This window comes from Diaporthe amygdali, assembly GCF_026229845.1.
Source record: "Diaporthe amygdali strain CAA958 chromosome Unknown NODE_3_length_2959817_cov_65_330692, whole genome shotgun sequence".
Classification (NCBI taxonomy): Eukaryota; Fungi; Ascomycota; class Sordariomycetes; order Diaporthales; family Diaporthaceae; genus Diaporthe; species Diaporthe amygdali.
This window is the reverse complement of record NW_026517023.1, coordinates 2,855,843-2,878,026: the sequence shown is the minus strand read 5'-3', so window position 1 is coordinate 2,878,026 and position 22,184 is coordinate 2,855,843. Positions and strand designations below refer to the sequence as shown.

The following is a 22,184-nucleotide window of genomic DNA, read 5'->3' as shown; positions in this document are numbered from 1 at the left end:
GTCAGCATGGGCTCCGGCGCATCCAAATCTGCTGCGCAGAGCAGCATTCGCAAATTCCCAAACAGAGCTCCGGGATCAGCGTTACCACCTTCGTCGGGTCCTTCCGCCCCTAGGGCGGCTGCAGCATCGAGACCGTTGCCAAGTCGAAAGGGGCAGACCCCTCAGGCCTCGTTTGCGAAGGATGAAGGTCAGTCGCGTTGCGTTGCTATTCGGAATAAGCCCCGGCTCCCAGCCAAACAAGCTCGTCTGCTAACAGCGCGCGGCGTGAACAGCCATCCTTCAAGACGGCACCGACCCGCACATGACGTCCCGGGAGCACATGCTGCAGCCGGGTCTCGCCGAGCGGCTGCGGCAGATAGGCGTCGTGCAGCCGAACCCGACGTACTCGCCGTCGTCTACGGCGTCCCCCTCGTCGCAGCCCCAGGAGGCGGGCCGCAGCGGGCCGGTCTTCCCGTCGCCGTCCAGCAACGCCGTCCTGTCGGCGCTCGAGGCCCGCGAGAGGCTGGCGCGCGAGGCCGAGGAGGAGTTTGAGAGCCTCGGCCTGTCCAGCGGGCAGGGCAGGAGGTTCCTGACCTCGGGCATGATCCGCGACGTGCTCGTCATGCGGGAGAGGGGCGCGGGGGAGGAGGACATCGAGCATCGCTTCAACTTGAGGAGGGGTGTGGTGAGGAAACTGGGGCCGAGGGGCTTGTTCCAACCAGTCGGAGGCCCTGCGCCTTGAAGCAGCAGACAAAGCATGGTGCCGTCATTAGACGCAGCATGACCGATAGCTGAAGCGCATCTGATCTTCGGCGGATGGCTTGTCCTATTGCGATCGTTCAGCATGACTAAAGCAGGTCGCTAGGTCAAAAAGGCCAGAGAGGCGTATCGGAGATCGCCACTTCACTGACAAATTACCCGCGACAGCCAACATAGCAAGGCTAATGGACGAATGTTGAGAGGGGATTGTCATGCTGAGCACTTTCGAGGAGTTCAGGGAGAGGGCTAAGAAAAACAGTCACAGTGTCAAAGATTAGTACAGAGGGGGGCCGGTGGTGGATTCTACCATCCTGCAGAAGTTATCAGGTCTATTGCTCAGTCGTCCCTTTCTTGTATGGAATGGGAAGCCGACATTGATACCAAGCGTTTTTATCTAGACCTTGCGCAGGCTGAGTCGCAACAACGCAAAAAGCGCAGCATTTACTGGGCGCATTGTTACATGGGCAGCTATTCATCTGTTGTCACTGAATTCCTCACCCTCTATTAGACATTTGACAAATGTGGCAAAGCCCGATTAAGACCCAGCAGTAGTCAATGGTGCGAAACTGATGCTCGGTATACTAGTGCTTGGGAGCTCGATTGCCTCGTAGAAATAACTTAAGAATCTTGTATGTACCAAGAGGTATTCGCACGACGCTGAGCAAGTTCGATGAATAAATCGCTCAAAAAGCATGTCCCACTCCCACCTTGACATGACAGTCACCGTTGGTGCCTGACAGGTCCTTCGGAACCTCCAATATCCCAACTCCAACAGCTGCTGCTAAGCAAAATGCAACGATCCAATAGTGTTCTGGCGCCGACTCGTCTGGCGCAAAATCCCAATTCGCTAGCATTATGTCTTGGAAACATTTTCCAAGAGGGCCTTTTACCAGGCAGAATGACCTCCGTCCATTCGAAGGTCGGAACCAGTCATGAAGCTAGAGGCGTCGCTGAGGAGGAAGACGGCCGCACCGCGGTACTCCTCTGGGTAGCTCAGCCTTCCCAGCATGTTCTGCTTCGGCCAATTCTCCTTCCTGTCGGGGAACTGCTCGAAAAGTGGCGCTGTCATTGCTGTCACGATGTAGCCCGGTGAGATGGTGTTCACCCGGATGCCGTGAGGGCCCCACTCCATGGCCAGATTCCGGGCAAGCTGGATCACGCCGGCTTTGGAGGCGTTGTATGCTCTGTCTGGTGTCAGAATTGGAACTCACAATGACCAGCCAAGGATAGGGGTAAGACTCACGGACAGATCAGCCCCTTGTTCGCTACCGTGCCGCTCATGCTGGCAATGAACACCATCGAACCCGGCCGATCCAGCCTCCGCATCTGCCTGGCCACGGCCTGCGCCGTCATGAAGACACCAGTGACGTTGACGCCAAACATCTTGTCGGCGTCCTCCATGGTATACTCGAGCGCGGGGGTCTCCTGCTGGATGCCGGCGCAGGCGAGCAGCCCATCGATACGGCCGTTCTCGTCGGCAATTTTCTCGATCGTCGCGTTCAAGCTGATGTTGTCGCGCACGTCGATCCGGTTATACGAGATGCTGGTGCCGAGCTCCTTGGCGCGCTCCTGCACCCGCTGGAAGCCCGGGTCCGGCTTCTCTAGCCGGTCGAGGGTGTAGACCTTTGCGCCTGCCTCGAGGAGGGCCTCGCTCTGTACCAGGCCCAGCCCTCGGCCGGCCCCGGTTACGATGATGACTTTGTCTTTGAGACTGAACTCAGGGAGGCGGCCCGTGTTTTCAAATGTGAGATTGCCCCGGCTTGCTGTGGCGTGAAATTGTCTGGGCCGGGAAGGGCTTTGTGAGTTTCCCTTGGCAGTAATGAAGCTGCTGGGACTGTTCACCACAGCTCGACTCGCCAAGCACAGCCTGGGCAGGAACCTTGGGGTGGCGACCCGGGGCGCCAGTCTACTGATTGCTCTGGACATGTTTCTGTATTTTGTGTGAGCGAGGTAGTCAACGTCGAGATTAGAGCTCTATTCCCTGAAGAGCTGCGTTCAGTCTCACTTGGTCGGGTATGATCAGACTGTGATCCGAACAAAGGAGCGATACGCGGCACCGTGTCAGATGTGAAGCAACTTGCTAACGAGCAGACAGGAAGGAAGGCAACGGCGAAGGAGGAGGATGAGGGTGCACACACTTGATCGTGACGTGGGATAGCTGTCAACAATCGTCACGAGTAGGTCAGGCTCTCGGGGCGCGTTGACCCTTTGTAGTCCGAACGGGATTCCCTTTGCGAGCAGGACCCCCGTGTGTCGGGTAGCTAGGTAGGCGTGCGCATGGCATGGCTGGGTTAGTAGACAGACTATCACACTATCTACGGCCGGAGGTCTTTGCCCGGTCTAGGAGCCGGGCCAAGGAGACAGTAGCTCCTCTCGTCGACTCCCTCTTCCCCCTTCGGTTCCTGCCGTGGCTCTTGTTAGTTCGCCCCTCTGCCCCTCAGGCCCCTCTTGCTGCTGCCCATTTTCGACCAGTTTCGGCCTGCCGTTGTGGGCATTGGCGGGGCAGGATACATCAGTCGTCCTCGCCCTCCAAGGCGACATCGAGTCCAGACAGCCTGTGGTTCTTGGCGGTTCTTCTCCCGCTGCAATAGCCATTGGGCTCTTCCAGCATTGAGTTTGGCTGCAATGCAACATCGGACAGTTGTCCTGTGAAGAAGGAGGACAGCTGACCTGTCACTTTCTACTCGGGGCCAGGATAGTAAGCGATCTCAGGCGTGTAGATGCTTCTCTCGTCCAAGTGTCGAAGTTTACCCGCGACTCGCCCGCCCCGTCTGGCGTGCCTTTCGGTGGTGGGGTGGGTTGTCGTCGACCTCAAATGTGGGGTATGACAGAGGATCTGGAGGCGGGTCTGGGGTAGGGGCCCAGATCGCCCCTCCGGATTGCTGTTTGTGGTAATCCGGGAGCGCATTCCGTAGAACTGTCTCTCCTGCTCCTGTTACTCCTCCTCCTCCTCTGCCTTGTATCCGACCCTTTCTCTTGCTGAAGATTCCAGACATGCTGGGCCCGGCCATTCTGTAGCCAACATGCCCAGTTTTCCACGCAAGCGAATGTGCAACAGCAATCTTCTCCATTTGCAGCCAGCCCTATGCATTGAATCACATACAGAGGCACACTGTCTATGCCACTAGGCGACCGTTAGTAAATCCTACGCCGGGATCTCTGCCGAGCGAGCATCGGCCCAGCTATAGCTGCATGCATGTACAGTATGTATGTACGTATGTGGCTTCTGCAATCCACTGCACATGCGTCTACAGTAGATGGCACGCATGCTGCACGCTGCGGGGCCAGCGTCACGCCAGATGAAAGCAGCAATGACAAGCGAGCCCAGTCATTGTCTGTGTACCCAGTCGCCCACTCTCAAGCTCTGGGTATGGTGATGAAGAGGCCCATCTTTTCAACGGTTGATCATGTGCCCTGCAAGTTCTGGCCGGGATCCACGATCGCATTATACATACATTTGTGGACTGTCAATATGCGTCAAAGCCTCATCACGGACTGGGTCAGCCCGTCCGTCCCGTTTTGATCTTCATGACATCCAAAAACAGGTGGGCCTCTCTCACATGTGGCTCACATCACTTGCACTTGAGTCGTCTGCGAAGCAGTGTCTATCAAACGCTTGGTTGGTCCTCCACCCTCCCTGGTGTATCAGTCAGGAACCACGGTGCAAGCTCAGCACGAGTAGACGCCACAACAATGTCTATCACTTTGTCCGGTTCGACACACGAATGTTACTGAAATCTGCTGGCGAAAGCACTGGCTCCCCCCGTCCAAAGGCGTAGACACCAAACATGACACCGGTGAAAGCGCCACCAACTGTTGGCATGACTGTCAAATCCTCTGCATCGCAGTATGACTGGACTTGAACCCCGTTTCTCCCGTGCTGGAGAGTCAATGTGTATGTGCTGCCTTCACAGTCAAGGGTGAGCTTGACAGGATCCGTCAGGTTACCCGCTGTGGCCAGTGTGCTCACAATACTTGACGGTGCCGGCTGTGCCAGAAATATGTTAGCATAGCTGGTCAACAGTTTCGGCCAAAGGAGCCTTACGTAATATTTACGACCTGGTCGTCCCTTTGGGCTTCGGGTTATCACGCATGCTTTCCTGAATCTCCTCTCAAGCGTGACCCCAATCGCGGCATAAGAAAACTGGTTCCACCACAACACAAGTCCAGCTTCACAGTCCGCTTGCAGGGGGTTGAACTCCATGGTGACTCCAAAAGTCTGATAGAAAGACGTCTGCTTCCTGAGGAGCATGGCAGGAGCCTCCGGGCTTGACAGGTCATAACAATTCCCCCATAGCAGGAGGTGACCGGGCCGCTCGGTAAGCGAGTATGACTGCTTCAACGGTGTATCTGCCGATGGAGTGAGTGTCAATGGGAGCCATTGACACAGGAATGTCTCAATGCGAGGGGCTATCACTCACTCTTCTGGTACCAGCCGAGCTCAAGATCGGGTTTCTCGAGATTCGCTCGCCAGTCCAATGTCTCGTCACACGGACTAATTCGTTCGAATTGTGAAGTTCGCCCTTGTGTCAGCAGGGCGATGTTCTTGCCTTCGTTGAAGACTGGCCAATCGTCGACCCAGTCTACTTTCACCAGGAATGTCTCTCGGCCTTAGTCACCACCAAACCAGTCAGCTCTTTTGCACCTCACGATTTCGACGCCTTCAGTGCAGGTGGAGTGGGATTCTGAAGACTGACCCAGTTGCGGCTCCAGCCACTTCTTGGTCTGCTCATCCAGCTTTGGTCTCACCCCAAGCAGAACGGCCCACCAGTCACCCTGCCCATCCTCGAAAACATCCGCGTGGCCAGTCCTCTGGACTTCTTCGTCGGGGCCGTTGTACCACAGCGGCCTCTCCTGACTCTCCCAGGGGCCAAGCACGCCCTCACGGCTGCGAAACACCCATTCCTGATGGCCAGCCTCAGTGCCTCCCTCGGCGGTAAATAGATAATACCACCCATTGCGCTTGATGACGTGTGACCCCTCAGCGATCCCATGGGGTGACTTGCGGATCACAGCCGGTGGTGTGAGGGTCCGGCCTGTGGGGAGATCGATCTCGCTGATGTGAATGGCGAAGTCTTTCAGATTGGAATCTGGCGCACGATCCGAGAGTCTTGTGGTCGTGGATAGGTACACCTTGCCATCGTCGTCCCAAAAAAGCTGCGCACATGTTAGTGCCGAATCAGTCGCTAATCATGGAGTAAAATGGGATTTTGCGGGCTCAGTCCCCAGGCGAGACACCTACATCTTGATCAAAACCAGGGTTGTCAAAGTAGACCGGATCGGACCAGGCATCATCATCCCATATGTTGTCTGTGAATACATAAAATCCGCGAGGAAAGATACGTTCCTATAGTAGCAAAGAGTTTAGTTGAGCTACCATGGGCCAACAGCCAACGCCAAGGCCCATCGCGGATCGCAGCATCACATACATCAGTAGCCGGCCTGTACCTCTGAAAAAGGCAGTTGGCAAGATACCACCGCCTCTCATCAGCCCGGTAGCGCAGCGTGCTGGCCCAGCTGCCCGCGCCCGGCTCGACGGTGCGCAGCTCGATCTGGCTCCTCCTGTTCAGCGCATGCCCGATGAGCTTCCAGTTGAGGAGGTCTGTCGACGTGTAGATGGGGCACCCGGGGAAAAATTCGAACGTCGACGTGCTCAGAAAATACGTCGTTGGCGTGTCGTCGGTGGCCGGGACGACGCAGATGGTCGGGTCTGGGTTGAAGCCGCAGAGGACTGGGTTGTGGAAGGTGAGCGGGCCCGAGGGCGCTGCGCTGCGGGCTGGGTTGGACATGATGCTACAATTCCGCGCGGATAAATTTCTCAAGCCAATACTTGTCAGGTTTAAGTTCTGGTTTTCAACTTGCGATGCGCTGATTTTCCCCAGTGGTTGTTGGCCTTCTGCATGCTATTTCGAGCGGTAGTGGCTGGTATCTCGGGCCGCGTTTGGCCGCCGGAATCAGGAGAGCTTGCAGGTCTCTCCACTACAACGACAAGTTACGAAGGAGGGGACGAGTAAACAGGCTGCGCATCAACAGATGCGTGAGATTTGACATTCATGGATTTTATTTGGGGGGGGGGGGCCACATGCACAATTTATCAGACAACGCAGGCAGCAGCCATTTCGTGACTTCCTGTCTGCCTATTCAATGAGCCAGCCCTCGGTTGGCACCGCACCCTCCCGGACGCCCTCCTCTGGGGATATTGAAGATCTCCGAAATCGCCTCATCACAAGTTCTTCACGGGAAATTTTCCCCAGGCGCTTGCACTGAAATCGCCTCTAGTATCATGTCCTTAGAGGCTGCGTTATTAACCGTTCTTTTCCGCGGCGTAGTATCCTCTGCTGCGTTGGTGGCTCTACTTTTCGGTGTACTTGGTATCATATCGAAGCCAGGAGGCCATTTGAGCTCTGCCCAACTTCCCACAGGGCAACGCCGGCTCCTCCGAAGGCATATTCAAGGTCGTCGTCAACAACATCCTTTATCGTGTCAAAGACGTGAGAGATTCCCTCGGTCGTAGGCAGAAACACTCTCCAATACCCGGTTCCGGGCCGTTTCTCATAGTCGAAGAAGTATTCGCCGTCTGCTTCCGACTTAAGTACTTGCGCTTTCTTCTCCTTGATCATTTCCAAGATCTCGGTCATGATGACAGGTTCCCCAGCACCTTTTAGAACAGGTATGACTGCCCCAGAATCCGTATCTTCAGACGGCCGTTTGACGAAGTCACCCGTCTTCTTATCAACAAACAGCACAGGGTATTTGTAGCCGTACAGAGGCATGCCCATGAGGAACTTCCGGGAAGCCCACCGGGACTGTGCCGGTGACTGCGATGGGTCCATGGCGCCGGCTTGAGACGCCTCAATAAATGCCTTGAGGTTGTCCTTGACCCAGTCCGCACTCGTGTTCGGGCCGGGCTCACGAGCTTGCCCTTGCGCAATGGCCCGACTGATCGAGCTGCCGTCTGGGAAGCCGGCTTTATTTTGGAGCTCTTGACCGCCGGGGCCACTCATGTCGTATGTCATGATGCTGAAGTAATCAACATAGTGAGAGAGTCCCGCAAGAGGTTGGAGGATCACTGAGATGTACGTGGTTAGACATCGAAACAATAGCTATACCGAAACTTCCCGCAAACATTAATGCACGTCAAGGAGCTCGAGGCTCGCTGAAGCTCCTCCCGTGGCATTCTCGCGCTTCAACTTCGAATTTGCCGGGAAGAAATAGAGCAGAATTGTGCGGCTGTAGAAGGACGGAAAGATAGAAAGGAAAAGGCTTTGCCTTGCTTACTCGAGTTGTGAGCGTCAGTCATGCCATCGCCAGGCGCTCGAACAGGTGGCATCACAAGTATCAACAACTTGTCTTTGTTGTGCAATAACTCGGACAATTTCGTCAGAGGTGGTCCAAGAGCGTAGGATGCACCAGACTCGAACACCACACCGTCGAAAGACTTCTCGACCACAACATCCATAATGGCTTCTGAGAGCAGCTGCCACCTCGTCTCGTTGAAGATCAGGTTCTGGAAGTTGTCCTGGTCCCAACCGTCCAAGATGAAGCGAGGCACGATTTGGAGCGGCTTCGCCGCGTCCGAGGACGGCTTGGGCTTCTGAAGCCTCTGGTACCAATCTTCATCCTCCTTAGCCGGCGGGCCGCCCCTGACGGAATACACCTCATTGACCTTGGCCTCATCGGCGTGGACAGTGTACCAGACGGGGCTGACGAGGTCGAACTTCTGTCGGTAGTCTTCCACCAGCTGCTTGCCGCGCGAGTTCCACGGCGTCACATAGCCCAATACGGGAAGATCTGAGTGGCGTTTTGGGCCAATCGATTCGATCGGTTCCGGTGCTGTCGGCTTCTGTGTGATCGGGATCCCGTTGATTGGGGTTCCTGTGCTCGATACCTGCACGATCGGCTTCTGTGTCGGTTCAACCTGTTGGCATCGAGCTGCAAGTGCGAAGAATGCAATGATGATCAAGCAGCTGAGCGGCCCAAGCACCCTTCTGCCGCCCGCGATAGACATTGTTGGCCGTGCCAGATTGACTTCTGGGGGGTGGACGTTGATCCTGGTGAAGCTTAATCACGGAGGGTAAATGACCCCGTGAAAGATTCTTTGTTCAGTGGCCCTCTCCGAGAGTGACCAGGGTAGAACGGCAGAGTCCCGGCCCTCGCTGCCTTGGAGTGATGCAGAGGTTTAAAAGTTGCGATGAACTCCGGGTCTCCATTCACCGTGAGGGTTCTTGTCTCATGATTGCCCAACCTTGTCTGCTTGATGAGAAAGGAATCTATTTGTTATAGGAAACAGAAGCGGACAGAAAGGTACAGGTGCATGTTCCGCTTGCAGCGAAGACACAGGGCGGTTCCGAGAGCAGGTGGGGTCCCTGTGAAAGTAAAAGCTAAGGGGGCAGTGGACCTATCACTTGCACATCGCAAGCCCTCTGTGGCTTTGCCGTCAAATTGACACAAGTACGGCGCAATGGAAGCAAAACTGTTGAATCTTGACGAGTATCAAATACAACTTGGGAATCTTCTATGCTATGCTCAAATTGACCCACTTCATAGGCCATATTCACCACTCCTTACAACTTGCAGACTTGCCCTCAGCAGCCAACTCGACGACCTGGTAGTTGCTGTTGTATATACCCGAAGGACACTCAGTCGAGACACACATTCCACCCGTGGCAGTCATCACCACCGCTCCACTGGGGTCGTGTACCTCGATAATCTGGGCACCGGCCTTCAGCCCGTCGTCGGACGAGCCATAGTTGAGGCCAGCCTTTAAAGGCACGTTCTGCGCCTTGTCCCCGGCCACAGTCAGTGTGTAACCAGATTCGGCCTTGGGATCTAGAACAACTGCCCAGTGCAAAGCATTTGTGCCCTGGTCGAACCCTTCAGGCTTGGTGTCGTTGTCGCAGTCTACAGAGTCGACGAGGATAGTCTTGTACCAAGCTGCGCCGATTGCCACCGTGCCGTCCGGTGTGCTCATGTCGCTCGCAGTCGCACCACTTTTGAAAGCTTCATTGAAAGACTTCACAAGAGGTCTCCATCCGTCATGTGACCACTGGTCCATGTTGGCGTACAAAGAAGACGCACCATCTGAGGTGGCTTCCGGCCAGAAGTTCCCAATATAGTGTGCCTCAGGACCGTCATTGAATGTAATGAATTGGACAAAGTCGGGGCGGGGGTTCATCCCAAGTATTCTGTCCATCCGGGCTGGCAGGTTGAGATCCCCGAGACGATAGGCATTGGTTCCATACTTGAGGATGTTAGTCTGCGTTTGTTTACAAGATGGTAAGGGTGACTATGTGAGTGATTGGAAAACTGACCGCGTTTTTATACTGGAGTGGACTGAGACCTGTTGATGTGCTTAGTACGGTGCTCCAAGGAATGATATCACACTTCAGCGGGCTCACCGATCATGTATCCCTTTCCCCGACCGCTCGCAGCAGCGACAACTTTCTCATCCTGTGAGACATCGCCGGGTTTGGAGGAGTCCGAATCGCCGATATGAGGCCACGCAGACTCCCAACTAGAGACTCCGTCGAGAACAGGACCCCAATTTCCCCTTTCATATAGATCAGTCAAGGAAGTCTCACAGATTGAATTGATCTTACCACCATTCGTCTGAAGCTTCATAGTATCCTTCGGTATCGTCGAAGTCTGGGATGAAATATACAGAGCTTTTCAAGCCTTCTTTCCATGCTAATGATTAAGGGTAAATGTGAGCGACTAAATCACTGAGTGAAGAAACTTCATCACTTACATCCCCAAGTATCGCTGTTGAACCCGCCCGATGCAAACGCTAGGTAAAGAGAGTCAATATAAGTGTACGCGTCGAAATGGACATGGAAACCTTTTCTTGGCTGCCTTACTACTGATTGTTCGCGCTCCTTTGACAGAATGATAAGCAGAACTATCCATATATTTGTCCAAAATCCATTGATAGTCAAGTGGCTGAGACAGGAAATAGTTAGCCAAGTCAATTTATTTATTCTGCATGCTTTCAGATCACCTACCCCATTACAACCATCTTGATCCATTGCAAAACAGGCATAAGGCTGGAGATGAAGTTAGCTCAGAAGTATTCATGATATAATGAGCAGTAGTCCGTGAGACGCACCGAATCGCAGGAGGCGTTGCGCGAGTAACACCCATTCCCAATAGCATACATATCCATTGTGACATACAAACTAAATCCTGTGCTCTCGGCTGCTTCGAATAGAGAGGATAAGCTTCGTTCCACATATTCTTGAGTCGGATCTCCTATGTTAAGTGCGAATGCAGTGAAGCTTAAGTGAGAATCGTCAGCAAATGACTGTTTGAGGAGGTCGCTGGCCAGGAATTACTCACCCCATGCTGTGTGCATCCTGAACGTCCTTCAAAGCGTGTTCAGAAGAGATTGTACCAAGCTGATTGTTGTAAGTAACCAAAACCTCACAGTAAATACAAACACTTCGGCTTTACTTGCCATGTAATGAGCGAATACTTCAGATGCTACAATCCTCTGGCCTAGGGCAATCATCAAAATTAAACTGAAGAGATTTCGTGCCATTCTCAATAAAAGCAATTTTTAAGACAAAGTAAAAAAGAAAACTGCGTCTAGTCTATGTGAGTGAGGCATACTCGAAAGCTCAAAAAGAAGGCTAAGGATAAACAACAATTGTAGTGTGCTCAACATATATAGGATTCAAGTCTTTGTTTCATGTTTGCAATTTCGTCCTCATCGACAGGATAGATATACTACCAAGAGATGAACGGCCGGGCGGTCTGGAAACGGTCGCGATCATAATTGCGATCAATTGGCTGAAAGCTCATGGGTAGAAGGTCATCGCTCCTAAGGCCACTAAAGTGGCCCGTGGTCTGCCAGGTCCAGCTTTAGCGAAGGAGTAAGCAATCTGACATGCGATACCTCACCATTTCAAACAAGAATGCCAGTGCTTATAAAATTGTGACCCACCGTAAGGCCAAGATGCAACAAATTTCGATCCATCTGGGTCGTTTACCCGGTTGGAGGTCATGGACAGTTGAAGTTATTCGTGATTCGCGACAATATGAAATATCATCCTTTTCTGGGAGGATGAAAAGTATGTACAATCAAATCACGCTTCCGCAAATACCACCTTCTCTTGAAAAAAAGGGAGAAGGGGGAAAAAAGAAAAGTGTGCAAGGTGCTCATGTGCTTGCTTCCAATGGGCCGAATCGAATGGACTCAGGTGTCGGCAATCGACTTCACATGCAGCAATATAGAGCTGCGCCAGCCGAATTGGTTGTAGTGAAGCAATGGGTAATTATCTAGGCCATCTGATCTCTATTGGAGACACCAATTAATCTGTTTCATTACAACTTATACTCCCGCAGCAAAGGTGTCAACACGAACGCTAGTAATGACGCGCTCAAAGACACGATGTGGCTATACCAAAGACCATCCACATAGGACTCCGTGATTGCGTTTGCAATATCACCCCTTGCCTTATAGATATATTCAACGCTGGCTAGTGCCTTTTCAATAATCTGGGATGAAGTTAGACCTGTTTTGCGCCACAATTGTTCAGGAGACAACATACCTCACTCCGCAACTCCTGGCCGAGGTGCATGTCCATCAATCGGGCCTCGAGAGTGCTTCTCAAGCCAGCCTGGAAAGTCGCACTGACAGCGGCAAGGCCGACAACCGTACCGAACCCTGAGGCCAGGTACAGAGCCGAGATAGCGGGAGCAACTTGTGACTTATCCACAGAGGCTTGGACAGCGATGAAGACTGCAGAAAGCGCAATGCCAGTCCCGAAGCCGCTGATAGGGTCGAGGTCAGCAATTTTCACATTTCATTAGATTCTTTGCAATAACACAACCTACCCAGGGAAAATATATAGACTCTCTAACCAGTTGGTCCTACCATGCCAACGTAATATCAGTAGCGTGTAGGCGCTAGCAGACATCAACGTAGCAAGATATATGAGCCATTTATATTTGCCAGTGCTAAGGAGAGCATGTGTCAGAATGCAGAACGTCAAATCTAGAGACGATTGTTCACTTACTTTCGGATGAAGTATCCAGATAATATCCCTCCGATGGCATTGCCGATCACCGCTGGCATAAGGTGAGCACCGGCTGCTGTGTTAGACATCTTCTGTGTGACTTGAAAGTAAAGAGGGACCGAAAACATCATCTGGAGATGATTAGCTGAGTGAGATAGCGAATTCAAGCACCAAACGACTCACTCCTAATTGGGCCGCACATTGAAGAGCCAGCACCAGGAATGATACAACAGTGTGTCGGCTATAGAATAATTTGAGGGGCAAGAGTGGGTTGGTCGCCCACCACTTTTCAACGACGACGAACACAATAAGGCACAGGAATCCAGAGCCAAAGAGGATTTGTATCCGAGCGTCTGTCCAGGCAATTTTGTTCCCTCCGATTTCCAAGGGCAATAGGATGAGTATCAGGAAAGCTGCGAGGAGAGTGGAGCCCATGAAATCCACTTGACGAAGCTTGCCGAACTTGGACTGGGAGGCTGTCGCGTCTTTCGACATTATGGAATTCGTTCTCGTCGTCGGTAAAGAGATCCAGCAAAGCAATATAGAGATCGCGAATATAGGAGCTTGTCCAATGAAAGACCTAGTGAAAAGTCAGTTATACCAGTCAGGTTTGGAGACTTCAATGTGACTTACAGTCTCCAGCCGATTACATCAGCGAGCCAGCCCCCAAGCGGACCACCTATGCATCGTCCGCTCACAGCGGCGATATTGACATACGACCTCCAGCTTGCGACCTCTCGCACAGGAAGGATGTCCGTAATAACCAAGGACACAAGCACGTTTGACCCTGCGCTGACGGCCCCAGAAAGGACCCTGCCGACAATGGCGGTGGCCATAGACTGCGCAGTCCCGACAATGAGGCAGCCTAAACCGAAGATCGCGTAACAGAGGATGATGATTGACTTTCTTCCAAAGATCTCACTAAGCTGGCCGAATGTTGTCTGCGTCGCTGTTGAAGCAAGTATAAACCCGGTGAACAACCAGCTTGAGGACTCTAGTGCCATAAATTCGGATGCAATCACAGCGTGCGTTGCCATAACAATTGACCCGTCTGCGTTGGCGATAAAGACAGCTGTGTCGAGAATGTCAGGGCTGGAATTTTGAGTGCACAATCATCAGGGCGAGACTGACCTAGTAGCATGGGGAGCACGATCCACAAGATTGCTTTGGTGCTTAAGGGCGAATGTGTTTCGTAGCCCTCAGCTCCAGAGGACGTGACAGGTGACTCGATAGACGCCTCTTCATCCTCGCCCCGGGACAGTAACGAACTACTCTCGGAGCTGCCATACTCACTGCCTGAAGTCGTTGTGTCGGTTCCGTAGACAGCATCAAGACCGGGATGTTTCAATAACGCAGACCGCTCTGTAGATGGACTGGAGGCGGAAGGGGTTGTCCGATCCCAAGAATCTGGGCTCGACATGCTCAAAACCTTCTCCGGATGGGAGAGAGTGAGCGACGCGAAGTGAAGGTCTAACAAACACAAATGTGAAGAGCACAGAAATCCCAACAGGGGTTTGTTTGACCTGGTCGTCGCAATGGCTGAACCTTATTTCTTCGCGGATCTGGACCCGACTCCAGGGTCCCGGGTGTCTCGGCAGGTCCCAGATGTATACTTACACGCACGCGATATCCCAGTGACTCACATTATCACACACCCATTTTTGCAGCTCAGACAGTGGGTAAATGGGCATGCCCATCGTAGGAACAGGTGGGGATCCCGTTGAGGCGTTCGAAGATCGATTGCGCCATTCGGGATCAAAATCACACTTGCCGAAGCGACAGAGCTTGAGAAACCGCGCAGCACAGAGATTTGCCGCTGTCTTGGCCCTGAATTGAAACTCGCGTGCACTTTGCAACCTATGGATAACGTCTTGACAAGGTTGGGATGGCGAATTACAAGCCAAACGCAAAATTTAAGCCTATTTCAAACTAGCAGTCCGATTGTGGGACTCCCCACCCGGGACATATGCAAGACCTGGAATTCTTTTCGCTGCAGATTCGCTCCAGACTTACCTCTATCTCTATCTCCTGGCCTATGAAAGAAGTCGCCGACTTCCGAGCCAGGTCGAGTGGCTCCTTGGATCGGAGATGTCCATCATCAGGCACCTTCTGACTAGTTCACGATGGACAATTTTCCGAACTACTATTCATCATGAAGTCCGGCTCTGTCCCATTGATCCTGACGTCCAGCGTTATCCTCAGGCAAGACTCAAAGGCTGCTAGCTCTCACAGCATTGTCTGCGATCCCGTTCACTACCAGTCAAAGCGCTCATAATTCCAGGAAAGTTGTTGATCTTCGACCAACAATCAATCGATCCACTCGTGCCACGGGATGCGCTGGCGATATACGTATCCGTCCGTATCGAGTTGGTTTACTTCAGCGGAGACGATATACCCAAGCTGATAGGGAGCGAAATCGACCCCTGCTGCGAGATATAGAACTCGTTGAACCTCAGGGTAGTGCATCGTAAAGTGTCTGAACATTTCCCTGGAGATGTAGGGCCTGCTGAGGCCTCATAAATGTCTTTCACTTGCAAGATTTGAGGACAAATGAGAGCGGATTCGGGCGAGCCAAAGCTCTGGGAATCAGAACACCGGAGTTGACAAATGCATGAATTCTTTTTTCCGTCTGCAATAGGTTGTGCGTTTGGGTAGGCTCGGTCTGTTAAATGTCAGAACTGCATGCAACGGGTGCAATCAAAGTACCTAGATTAACAATGCACAGTCAAATAGTAAAACTCAAGTTCATTGGTGCACCAGACCTTGTAAAGTAAGGTTGCACTCAACTGATGACACGAACTTCCTGGTACATACCATTGAGGTTCAAACGGTCTGGCTGCAACCTGATGTCCCCTTCAAATGCAGCGATGGCCCAGTATTCAACAATGGCGTGCTCATGGCATGCGTTGGCAGCGTCTGTTAGGCTGTTCTTGCTCAAGGAGACAGGTTTGTCGTCAGAGATAGCCCTGAGCGGAGCACCGACAAGGCATAGGATGGTCGGAGGGAGGTCTATATGACTGGTGGCGATCTCGCTGATCTCGCTTTCCAGCACACCCGAGCCGCGAACTATAGGCGGTATGTTAATGTCTCCCCCAAAACTGTTTTCCTTGCCCTTGGTCACCAGTACGTCGACGATATGCTGGTCTTCGGAAGACACAGGTACGTCGTGGTCACGTTGGTACGACATTTTCCTAAGGATATGATGTGAAGTATAGAACGGCACGAATTCACAGCGAAAGAAACCCAATCAAATTGTGTCCAGTTTGTAGCAGAATCCAGAACAGCCCAGCGAGGGTTTGTCTATACAATTTTGACGCCTGTAAACCCAACCTCTAAGACTGAAGACTATTAAAGATGATAAATATAATACCACCGACGTACTAATACATTGAAATGTAGTATATGCGTATATGTGGCTAAGGCCACAAAGCTTCCGGGAAATTCTCCCCTCCAACCACCCCATATACCACACTCAAGTTGTCATGCAGTTTCTCTGGAGCATCTAAATACTTGCCCTCCTTCTTCGCCCATGTGTGACGCTTGAGAGCAATGCTCCACGAGAAACTCGAGTGCGCAACGCCGGCAAAATCTGACGCCCTAAGGAGGATCAGATAGTCGACAAGCGCTTGTTGGTCCCACCTGTACGACTCCAGAGTACCCAAGTCCGCGCTGCCTTGCAGGACGTCAAACTTGCCCACAGCTGTGAGATTGTTCCGGGCAGCATCTTCGACGAATCGTTGTGTTCCTTCAACATCTCCCGAGGCTACGTAGATTCCTTTCGGACTGGACCTCCTGGACTGTAAAGCTTGTGCCAGGTAATCCTCAGCCTGTTTCTCGTAGCTAGCATGCGTCCATCCATATTGGGAGTTCCATGTGACCTGGGCGTCATGCTCCACGCGAAGGTGTGCCCCAAAGTATGCGTCGGGCAAGACATCGTTTTCGAGGTCGATGTCGGCGAATGATAGTCTCCTCGCCAAAGCCCTTAGGACTTTACTAGCCATCACCCTGATGTCCTTTCGCAATTGCAACATCCGCCCAAATGACAGCGCAAAGGCCTCTCCATCCGAGTAGATTGGGTAAGACATGTAACAGCGCTCAAGGTCAATAACCATTGGGCCCGCCTTTCCAGTTACGGGGCCAGCTTGCTGTTGTTCCAGCCAATCGTAGAACTTGTCGCGCCACATCTCTGTTCGGATCAGCCCATCGCCTGTAAGAGACTCCGGCTGAAAGCGTAGTCGATTTACATCGCCGGTGAAATTGTGCTGGTTAATTGCTTCATCAAGGGTCGGATAAATAGTCATCTCCGGGCAAGACTGCTGAATCGATTTGTAAAAGTGTTGCGTATCAAACATGTAGCTGAAGTCGGTGGCATTCTGTGTCTTATAGTTCGCAATATCGTCGTCCCGTATCAAGATCTGAGGGAGCACCAAGGCAGCTCCGGCCTGCATTGCAAAGCGCAGGCAGAGCAGGACCGAGTTCCGGATATTCCCAATGCCCCCAAACGACTCATTGCACGTGAATAGTAAGCTCTCATTCCACTGAGTCTGTCTGCAGACGGATTTGATAGCCTCTTCGTTCACAGGCGGGATAGCGAAGAGGTCGTCGTGCTCAACCTTGTCGGGGGCTGGCCCGGGCCCGCCGCTCCCGCGCAGAGGCGGCAGTGTCTGGAGGACGGCATGTCCGGCTTTGTTCCACGTCAATCCTGTGAGGGTCTCGAACTCGTAGAGAAAACTTGTGCAGAGTGCGATCACAACGAGAGCAATCACATACTTCTTCGCGTTGGCTCCCCGTTGCAATATCATGATGCAAATGAAGACGCTGCTGCAAACCGGAATCGCTTAATCGGACGCTGAAGACACGTCCAGGTTGTCCAAATCGCCAATTTTGGGGGCGTAAGAATTAAGGTTCGGGCGGCGTGTCAGCTAAAGCCCTTGCAGGATGATCTCAATCCCGGTCAGGGGTTGCACAGTACATCAACGGTCAAAATTGTTTACGCTGGTCATCGAGGTGTTTCAAGATTGTTGCCAGCACGAGCCCATGCTCTTAGGCTGTTTGCGGTATGGGCCAGAAGACTAGCATATTGGGCTCTCGAGTCGCCACTTCTGCAAACATGCGATTTTGATCTTGATTCAGACCCAACCCGTCTCTGTACAAGGCTGATTCAGAGTCGAAGAAAATGTTGATTCCAGTCGCTCCCTCATTTCGTCTCTATTTTTGACAGCTCCACTTGGTAGGTATACTCGGCACGGATTCCGTTGACTTCGTCTCTTGAAGTATCCGAATCCCGATCTTGCAGTCGCGCCCAGTCACCTGTATGGACACTCGCAAAACTCATTCCCTGATCCGTCGGGTTCAAGAACCTCTTGCTAGACCCTTTAGGCCGGACAGGTATGCTCCCAAAGGTGACCAACGATTTTCGGTGAGGCTTGAGCGGCTCTGGTTGTTTGTGAGCAAGGGTTGTCCGTCTGTAAATGAACTTGTTGATCGAGGGGATCGAGGAGGCGATCAAGCCGATGGCGCTTTCAATGTTTGATAGCAGGACAATGAAGCCCGTCCAGTCTGGTACAAGATTAGAATCCCTTATATCAGTTACGCCTGTCTCATGCGGCTCACGACTTACAATTTAAGTTGTCAAGCGGTGTCCAGTAATGTTCGATGAACGGCGCCCTTGCCATTGTCGTCACTGAGGCGCTGTGGATTCACAACTTGTCAGCAAGCTGCGCACGTCTCGAGTACTCAGAGTCCAAACCATCCGTAACTTACAAAGATCCGAATGATAAGAGACCCACCACCGAGAGCTTTTGAAGGAGCTTCATGGGTGTTCCGAAGACCATGATTCCGGGCAAGACAGCCAGAGACAGGTCGGTAACAATGGTTGAGGCTGTCGAGGTATAAGAGAGCGCAACCATAGAGCTCATGCCTGCACACTGTCCTTGCCCAGTCCAATTTGCCGACACTGGCCTGCAAAGCAAAAGGATACCCACGATGGTGACGATGAATGTGGAGATCGTTAAGCCCAGAAGAACGTAGATGGCGATCTTGTATGTTCTGTTCGTGGCCGCCACACGGAATAACGTGACACAAATGGAACTCTTGATCGTTGCAAGACCAACGACATATATCATCATCCACAGCATGAGATATTTCTTGCCCTCCACAGACAGCCACAAATTGATCTCCGCGTCTCTTGTTCCAAGTCCAACGGTGGTGCCATGACATGCGAGCGAAACATCGACAGCATATATGACCTAGTCAAGCAAAGTAATCGGTTAGTCACTTTGCATTTATAACAACGCGCGTATTGGATGTCAGTCTTACTAGACCAGCCAGGATTAAACCGTCATCCAAGCCGAAGACATTATCAAATAATCTGATGTATGTCCTGAGTCCCACGGAAATCATAGACATGCCAAGGCAAACAATAGAGACAATGAATATGGCCAGGCTCAGACCGCTTAGCGATACTGTCCTTGCATCCTCGTCGAGCATTATAGTTGACGCAATAGTGAGTGCGCTCAAGGGCGAGGCTGAGAGGAGGTGAGAGTAGACAATGCAAGAAGATGATCTTAGGCGACCGGATGTGGCCGGGGGAAGAAATCTAGACGAGCCGTAAAACCGAAACGTATCTGCAGGCTTGCGAGAGTATATCGGTATACTTTTCTGTCGGCGCCGAGACGTCACTAATGGATCCCATGTGCCCCTGAATTGAGCCGGCCAGTCCCGTGGCAGGGAAGTAGATATTCTGTCAGACGAGGATCTTTGAAAAGCCTCCGACCTTACCACCTTAGTGGGCTTTTCCGCTCGAGGCGAGACATCCGTTGGACCCAAAGGATCTCGTTGAAGACAGTCCCCCGAACAGACAGGGCGATCGCTTTCCTGGGCAGGAAATGCAGGGTCCCACGAGAGCCATGAAACGCGAGAATGTTGGGTGTCTGGCAGCTATCCAATTGCCATGGTGGGTATTAGTTGAAGGAGAGATTCGTCGATAATCGAGATTTAGTACCGCTGAGATGGGTCGACAGGAGTCCTTCCCTGTTTGCCATGCACCACAGTGGTCCAAGTTTGTAGACTTCAATCTCACAGACTGCCAGGATTAGTTTACTTTTGACATGTCATCTGGGAACTGGGTTCGGCACCAAGGAAGGGCGAGAGGCGATGAGTTTCTCGCGTGCCCAGATTCCTAGTGGCTCGTTTCATACGAGACTAATCGTAATCGCCCACAAATGGTGCAGGTATTAGGTAACGGGTGATCCAGTTTTTGCTCAAGCTTCTGTGGAGCACATTCATGCGAATCCTGCCCTCGCGTCGTAAGCGAAATGTTCTTTTCACCACGCGGACATTCGGTATGAGGGCAACGAGGCAAGATGACCAAATCGCACCTGAATTGATGGCCCAGGCCAAGTGCACGATCTCGGCCTGCAGGAAGTCGATGTATCTGCCCACACTCCACATTTCGGAGACAGAGGCAAGCTTGTTCTACCAAAAGTCCCAGAATTTACAACAAACTTGAGCTGCTGGATCTCACAGAACCAAAAGGGGGCGGCTTGTCTCACAACCGTAGTTCCGGTTCAACCCTGTATGTGGGCCAACCGGTCTTGGTGTTTCCTGGCGTGATATTGATAGCGTGTTGTGAAAATGAGAATGACAAACTAAATCGTCAAATTTTCTTCTATTCAGCCAGGGCATTGCCGGGATAGTTCCTCAGCGATAGAAGGCTGTCTCTTCAATGCCCCAATTCTTTTCATGCAGCACCCAGGTTGATATTGCTAAATTGGGCCGTCGACTTATAGCTAGATCATGCAAGGACTAAGTATGTTACCTAGGTATCAATGTTGAAACACATCTCTCGCATAACTTGTCCTCTCAAGCAGACCGATCGTGGTGTATTCACTAGGAGCCTCGATGCTTTTCGCTGACAATTGATGTTGTTAATCCCTGCCACGGTACAGGATACAGGAGTAAATCTTCTTCCCCACCACCTGACCAATGCCATCCCGCTGCGTGTGAAATCCACATCCACTCGCGAACCCATGCTTTCCCCAGTGCAACCATACAGGTCTGATCCATACGGCCCGCAAATGTCGACACCGCGGAATCACCGCTTTGCGGAGCCCGCGTGTGGCAAGTCTGGGGCCTGAGAATTTTCCGGCACCATGCATTACTTCCAGCATTCCTGTTCTTCTGAAGGAATCAGTCTACTCTATTCCGAAATCTGACAGACCAGGGTTAGACTACCAGACTGACGAATATGGCAACCCCGAGAATCCACGAAGGCAAGCTTGCCATCGTCACTGGCGCCGCACGAAGTACGTGACAGCTCGATTATCCGAAACCAAGCACGCTCTACGCAGGGGACTGACGAAAAGGGGTTGCAGGTATCGGCGCCGCCATTGCCACGAACCTGGCTGCGAAGGGCGCTCACGTCCTGATCGGATACCTGACTGAGGCTTCTGATAAGCCAGCGGCAGAGCTTGCGCAGGAGCTGACCTCGAAGCATAATGTCATCGCCGTGCCTTGCCGCGCCGACATCAGCACCCCCGAGGGTGTGAAGACTCTCATCGAGACGTGCAAGGAGAAGTTCCCGGCCAATTCCAAGACTGGGAAGCTACAGATTGATATCATCATTAACTCTGCGGCTGTCATGCCCACCGGACCCGTCGAGGCTGTGACTCCAGAGGAGTTCCATAAGACGTACGCGACTAATGTCCTGGCTCCTATCCTCCTAGTTGGCCAAGCGAAACCTTACCTCCCGACTGACCGCTCCGGTACGTATGATGATGTCCCGCCCTCATGTCCCGGTACCCTATATTCAGGAGATTTCCTGAGGGCCGTCGTTGTGGGCCTCCTGACACGTGGCTGATAATACGACAGGTCGTATTGTCAACATCTCCAGCATCGGGCAGAAGTGCGGCCTGCCTTACCTCACCCTCTACAGCGGCACCAAGGGCGCCCTCGAGGCCATGACCAGGACGTGGGCCCGCGAGCTTGCAGAGCAGTGCACCGTCAACACGATCAACCCGGGCTCGGTGCTCACCGACATGTTCCGCAACTGCAGCGAGGACGTCCTGGCCGCCCAGGCGCTCTGGAGCCCTGTCATCCCGCTGTCTGGTGCGCGCGAGTGGGACACGGACGAGGTCAAGGCCATCGCCAAGAGGTGGGGAGGCCGGCCTGCGTACGTCGAGGAGATCGCCGGTGTTGTCGCCATTGTGTGCAACCCTGAGTCTGGCTGGATGACGGGCAGCGTTGTCTCGGCCAACGGTGGACAGTGCTTCAGCACTTAGAAGGCGTTACCGACCTCGTGTTCACAAGTTGAACACGCATTTCCCAAACACTGAATACTATCACAATACATAGCATAAGCGTAGCCCAATGTTTCTATACATCATTGCAAGCCATTCACAACGTAGTCTCACGCGAGAACAAAGATGG

The 22,184-nt window shown here is 52.5% G+C and overlaps 9 protein-coding genes across 9 annotated transcripts; 2 read left to right on the top strand and 7 right to left on the bottom strand.

Moving 5' to 3' along the window:
* Positions 1-6: 6 nt before the first annotated feature.
* On the top strand, positions 7-721 carry J7T55_003284 (uncharacterized protein; the record flags this gene model as incomplete). The annotated part of the gene is made up of 2 exons (XM_053138445.1): positions 7-187; positions 273-721. 2 exons carry the CDS (start codon positions 7-9, stop codon positions 719-721), a joined length of 630 nt encoding a protein of 209 aa, XP_052999149.1.
* A 903-nt stretch (positions 722-1,624) lies between these two features.
* Positions 1,625-2,664, bottom strand: J7T55_003283 (sorbitol-6-phosphate 2-dehydrogenase; the record flags this gene model as incomplete). Its single annotated transcript, XM_053138444.1, has 2 exons — positions 1,625-1,922; positions 1,982-2,664. 2 exons carry the CDS (start codon positions 2,662-2,664, stop codon positions 1,625-1,627), a joined length of 981 nt encoding a protein of 326 aa, XP_052999148.1.
* A 1,774-nt stretch (positions 2,665-4,438) lies between these two features.
* On the bottom strand, positions 4,439-6,527 carry J7T55_003282 (Non-reducing end alpha-L-arabinofuranosidase BoGH43B; the record flags this gene model as incomplete). The annotated part of the gene is made up of 6 exons (XM_053138442.1): positions 4,439-4,726; positions 4,784-5,088; positions 5,160-5,348; positions 5,436-5,895; positions 5,981-6,085; positions 6,168-6,527. The coding sequence occupies 6 exons, from the start codon at positions 6,525-6,527 to the stop codon at positions 4,439-4,441; spliced, it is 1,707 nt and encodes a 568-aa protein (XP_052999147.1).
* A 585-nt stretch (positions 6,528-7,112) lies between these two features.
* On the bottom strand, positions 7,113-8,746 carry J7T55_003281 (uncharacterized protein; the record flags this gene model as incomplete). Its single annotated transcript, XM_053138441.1, has 2 exons — positions 7,113-7,807; positions 8,017-8,746. The coding sequence occupies 2 exons, from the start codon at positions 8,744-8,746 to the stop codon at positions 7,113-7,115; spliced, it is 1,425 nt and encodes a 474-aa protein (XP_052999146.1).
* Positions 8,747-9,292: 546 nt separating this feature from the next.
* Positions 9,293-10,359, bottom strand: J7T55_003280 (glucan endo-1 3-alpha-glucosidase agn1; the record flags this gene model as incomplete). Its single annotated transcript, XM_053138440.1, has 3 exons — positions 9,293-9,979; positions 10,050-10,078; positions 10,137-10,359. The coding sequence occupies 3 exons, from the start codon at positions 10,357-10,359 to the stop codon at positions 9,293-9,295; spliced, it is 939 nt and encodes a 312-aa protein (XP_052999145.1).
* A 1,656-nt stretch (positions 10,360-12,015) lies between these two features.
* Positions 12,016-15,942, bottom strand: J7T55_003279 (Vacuolar membrane hypothetical protein uptake transporter fnx2; the record flags this gene model as incomplete). The annotated part of the gene is made up of 11 exons (XM_053138439.1): positions 12,016-12,031; positions 12,101-12,234; positions 12,288-12,510; positions 12,756-12,886; positions 12,939-13,335; positions 13,389-13,827; positions 13,887-14,128; positions 14,373-14,582; positions 14,731-14,868; positions 15,304-15,334; positions 15,570-15,942. The coding sequence occupies 11 exons, from the start codon at positions 15,940-15,942 to the stop codon at positions 12,016-12,018; spliced, it is 2,334 nt and encodes a 777-aa protein (XP_052999144.1).
* A 229-nt stretch (positions 15,943-16,171) lies between these two features.
* Positions 16,172-17,557, bottom strand: J7T55_003278 (lternative oxidase; the record flags this gene model as incomplete). Its single annotated transcript, XM_053138438.1, has 1 exon — positions 16,172-17,557. One exon carries the CDS (start codon positions 17,555-17,557, stop codon positions 16,172-16,174), a length of 1,386 nt encoding a protein of 461 aa, XP_052999143.1.
* A 395-nt stretch (positions 17,558-17,952) lies between these two features.
* Positions 17,953-19,244, bottom strand: J7T55_003277 (uncharacterized protein; the record flags this gene model as incomplete). The annotated part of the gene is made up of 4 exons (XM_053138437.1): positions 17,953-18,314; positions 18,376-18,446; positions 18,519-19,003; positions 19,074-19,244. The coding sequence occupies 4 exons, from the start codon at positions 19,242-19,244 to the stop codon at positions 17,953-17,955; spliced, it is 1,089 nt and encodes a 362-aa protein (XP_052999142.1).
* Positions 19,245-21,003: 1,759 nt separating this feature from the next.
* Positions 21,004-22,036, top strand: J7T55_003276 (short-chain dehydrogenase; the record flags this gene model as incomplete). The annotated part of the gene is made up of 3 exons (XM_053138436.1): positions 21,004-21,061; positions 21,131-21,520; positions 21,627-22,036. 3 exons carry the CDS (start codon positions 21,004-21,006, stop codon positions 22,034-22,036), a joined length of 858 nt encoding a protein of 285 aa, XP_052999141.1.
* Between the last annotated feature and the right edge of the window lie 148 nt (positions 22,037-22,184).